At 44.7% G+C, this 4,083-nt stretch overlaps 1 protein-coding gene across 3 annotated transcripts; it reads left to right on the forward strand.

Annotated features, from left to right (window-relative positions):
• The first annotated feature begins 1,294 nt into the window (after positions 1–1,294).
• Positions 1,295–3,610, forward strand: BEX5 (brain expressed X-linked 5). 3 transcript variants are annotated; one of them, XM_067024290.1, is made up of 4 exons: positions 1,295–1,385; positions 1,950–1,986; positions 2,518–2,585; positions 3,018–3,610. In XM_067024290.1, exon 4 carries the CDS (start codon positions 3,047–3,049, stop codon positions 3,383–3,385), a length of 339 nt encoding a protein of 112 aa, XP_066880391.1. In that variant the 5' UTR covers positions 1,295–1,385; positions 1,950–1,986; positions 2,518–2,585; positions 3,018–3,046; the 3' UTR covers positions 3,386–3,610. The 3 variants fall into 3 exon arrangements, with proteins under 3 accessions (XP_066880391.1, XP_058906300.1, XP_066880390.1); XM_059050317.2 differs by lacking the exon at positions 1,950–1,986 and having other exon boundaries at positions 1,372–1,385; XM_067024289.1 differs by lacking the exon at positions 1,950–1,986 and having other exon boundaries at positions 1,373–1,769.
• Positions 3,611–4,083: the final 473 nt, after the last annotated feature.

A 4,083-nucleotide genomic window follows, 5' to 3' on the forward strand; every position in this document is an offset into this window, starting at 1 on the left:
TTCAATGATTTATGTTTTTTTAATCTAAATATTTAGTGTCTGTATTTAAGTGTATAACAGGAATAACACACTTTTTTTCCAAATAGTTAACCAATTATCCCAGCACCATTTCTTCAGTAATCTAACCTTTCCCCACTGTTTCAAAATATTTCAATCAGATTACTGATATTTCTCCATACTTGGGTTTGAAAATTGGCTTTCTCTTGTGCTTCATTTGTCCTATATTTATTCTGGTATAATATTGTTTAAATATTATAGCTTTACAATACTTTTTACCTGTCAGCATAACTTTCCCAAATTACAGTTCTGAATTGTTGGAAGACCTCAGTGTTGCTCTATTTTAGAAGCTATGCTAGAGTCTTTTTGTAAAGTGAAGTTGTACTAATATAATTTAAATGTTATTTAGAGGAGATGATAAATTTGTCACAGGTTCTCAAAATCTGAAAATCCACCATCAAGACTCCATTAGACTCATTGCCTCATGTCATAAAAGGACTGCACAGAGACCCTTCATAAGGGAAACCAGCAGCATAGGTTTATATTTCAAAGTCCTTAAAAGGGGATGAGGGTGCAATCTGGAGGGTCTATATAGGATGATTAAACAGCAGAAACATGTTGCCAAGTTTTTGCACCTTGAATAGGTTTTCAACTGAAAATAGTTGTATTGTCTAATTATAACAACCAAAAATGACTGCATGCTGTTGGGAAACAGAATAAATACAATCACCCACCCCTTCAAAAAGTAAATAAACAGAAAGGGAAATAATTAGAGTGAAAGTGTTTTTAAAAATGTTACCTCCTACCTATTTTCCAGACTCCCTAACCTTGCATCCCCCTCCCCCGTCCCGGTTCCAGCCTGGGACAAAACCAACAAGACTGATAGGGTCAATTCTAGGCTTTACTTGCTGGTGAGTGGAAGGGAAAGAAGTGGGCATTTAATATTATAGAAGAGGAAGACGCAATTCTTTAAAAGCTCCAGCAGAAATCAGGACAAAGGCAAATACAAATGACAAAATATTATGACCCGTTTGGTGTCAAGGATGCTAAATAGGAAAACAAATAGATAAACAAACAAACAAATAAATAAATACATAACGGATGGGCAGTACCCAGTGGTATTGGTGGGGGGGAAGGTGGGAATGAGGAGAAAGGTGGCCCCGCCCACAACCCTCTGCAGCACCGCAGGTACGAACCATAATTGGGGATCTGAGCTCACAGTGACGTAGCCCTTAGGAGACCTAGAGCCCGCCCTTGGATTAATCTCTCCTCCCAGTTGCAGTCCTTAATCGTTTGTGGCTGTGCGTTGGCTCGCTATTGCCTTGAAGACGGGCGAACCTGTACCCAGGAAGGAGAAAGTCGTAGAAGCTGACCCAGATTCTTGGCAGGTTGGAGGGCGTTGACTGGGGAGGGGAGCGGGGCCCTCAGGGCAAAGACCAGAGAGGGTCCAGGATTGGATTCTCTCTATCCCTTCCCCGAGGTCCACACGTTTGGTGCAAGAAATAGAGGGCTTGGTGGGAGGAGATCAAGAGGGGCCAAGGGTTAAGAATGGGTACCAGTTGGTATCTCCCAGGAGGCTGGCGATCGGGTGACGCCTGGAAGGGAAGGACCAGAAAAGGAGACGGCAAGGAAACGGCCTGATTCCTGCAGGGCGACGGGAGGGGGCGTGCAACCGGTGACCCTGGGTTGGGGATGGCGGAGTCTGCATCAGGTCTAGGCCACCGTTCCCGGTATTTCTTCTCCACCCTCCTTCCATTTTGGAGCCGGAAATGGTGGGCTGTGGGAACTCCGGGGAGGGGTGGGGGGCGGGGACCGGGGCGGCTGCTGCAGAGGATAGTGACAGGGATTAGGTCTGGGAAGCACGACTCTCCTGTAGAGGAGGCAGTCGATCGGGCGGGCTACCGACTTCGGGATATAGGCGGGGAAGGAGAAACAGTTTCTGGTCCCTGCAGGTCGGTGTAAGTTTGGGAGCTGCCTGCCGACGCTGGGGTAAGCCTGACAAAGCGCTGACGCCGCAGCGGGGACAGGTTTGCAATGCCCACGTTACCTCTTCGCCCTTCATCCATCTTGATGCATAAAATGGTGGGCATTGGCCCGAGGGTGAGCTTCAGAAAGTCCACTGGGTCCCATAAGGTCCTGGCAGATACCCAGATTGAAATTCTTTATAAATGAACCACGTAGCCACCCAGCAAGCTCTTTGGACTCCCCCGCCCCGCAAGTTGTCCATTTGCATTCAAAAAATGGTAATTAGATGATGGGAAGGACGAGACAGTGGAGATAAGGAGCCTAAAGAAGAGGTGAAACTGGTTTGGAAATAATCAGCTTTGATTTCTTCTGGAAGGCAGGGTAGTGCGTCACAGGGCGGGAAAAGAAGCTGTGAGACAGGATGGAGGAGAAAGAGAAGGCAGCAACATATTTCTAGCAGAGTCCTAAACCAACAATGAAGCTTGTGTCCCCCGATACTGGTCCTTTCTTTAGTCTAGTGATCAGTCCTGACCATTGTCGAATTTCTGTCTGTAGGTCTTTTAGGTCCGTTGGTGCAGCAGATTTCAAGGCTACAAGAGGAAGACTGCTTCTGATTCCTGCAGGTATGGGAAGTGCCTGGGACCCTTTGGTGTAGGGGTATAAGGGATCAGAACAGAATTTGGAGGACTCCCAGCCCTCCCTGCCCCACTTAAGTGCAGGAGAAATCTGGCCTAGTCTTTAGAAACTATGGGCCTGTGGCTGGTGAGGGAAGAAGGGAGTAAAGGGGCAAGCTCTGGGGTGCCCCTGGAGGGCATATCAAGATCCCTGGATGCTAAGACCTGGTTTTTCAGTGACGGTCCAGCCCACTGCCTGTCCTACATTTTTGTGACAGGAGTGGCCCTGGGATGGATTTTCAGGGAAAATGGTGGGCTTTGGGGCAGGTCTAGATCTGGGGCACCCCTTAGAGGGCACACGAAGTCTCTCAGGTGGGAAAACCTTTGCTCACAGAGCTCTGAATCCTGTTCTTACAAAACATTCAATCCTTTTATCACTAGGAAGAAGAAGCAGGAAAAAAAATCTCAAAATGGAAAATGCCCCCAAGGAAAGCAGAGGAGAGGAGCAGGTTCCAGTGCAGAATGAAGAAGCCCACCCTTTGGAAGGTGGTGAAGGCCAAGAACCTGGAGGAAACATTAGAGGGGAATGGGCTCCACCTGCCCAGGATTTTAGAGAGGCTATGCCCAATAGGCTTGTCAATAACATTGACATCATAGATGGAGATGCAGATGATATGGAAAGGTTCATGGAGGAGATGAGAGAGCTAAGGAGGAAAATTAGGGAGCTTCAGTTGAGGTACAGTCTGCGCATTCTTATTGGAGATCCTCCTCACCACGACCATCATGATGAATTTTGCCTTATGCCTTGAATGCTGAGGTTAAAAATCGTAAACCCCCCTGCTTCCCAAACTTGCATTTTCTTGATGTACTCTTTTCTGTGAACCTTTCATGTTCTGTCATTTTTCTGATTGGAGATTTAATTTTCACTTTTGACTTAGTCTGTAAGTTTTTCTGTCAGCAGGGGAGATTTTATCAACTTGCATGGAAAGATGTCTGTTACATATTGTAAAGCTAATAAAGCAGTTTAGAAAGCAGTCTGTAGTTATACTATCTCATTTAAAAGCATGCATATTATATATATATATATATATATATACACACATCAGAATGCATCTTTTTCTTATTTTCTTTATTTTTTCATTATCTGTTTTTTTCTCATTTTTCTAAAATGAATACACATGTGTCAGAAAAAAATGTAAGATGCAAATAACTTACCAATCAGCTTATAAAGGGAATGGAGACAATAAATACTTGAGGCACAATTTAAAGACATAAATCTTATATTACCTCTGAATCTCTTATTTAGAAGCACAAACCTGGCAATTATTACAGATATGTTTCTTTAAAATAAGCCTATTCATCTATAAAATGAAGATAGTACATGCTTTATAGAGCTACTGTGGGAATCAAATGAGGTAATGACCGAACTCTGTGGCTGGTTCAGTCGACACATGCAAGGCCCAGCCCTCTAGGTGTCCTTCATATTTAGGTAAGGACCAAAGGAGTA

The sequence above is a fragment of the Kogia breviceps genome, chromosome X (assembly GCF_026419965.1).
Source record: "Kogia breviceps isolate mKogBre1 chromosome X, mKogBre1 haplotype 1, whole genome shotgun sequence".
Classification (NCBI taxonomy): Eukaryota; Metazoa; Chordata; class Mammalia; order Artiodactyla; family Physeteridae; genus Kogia; species Kogia breviceps.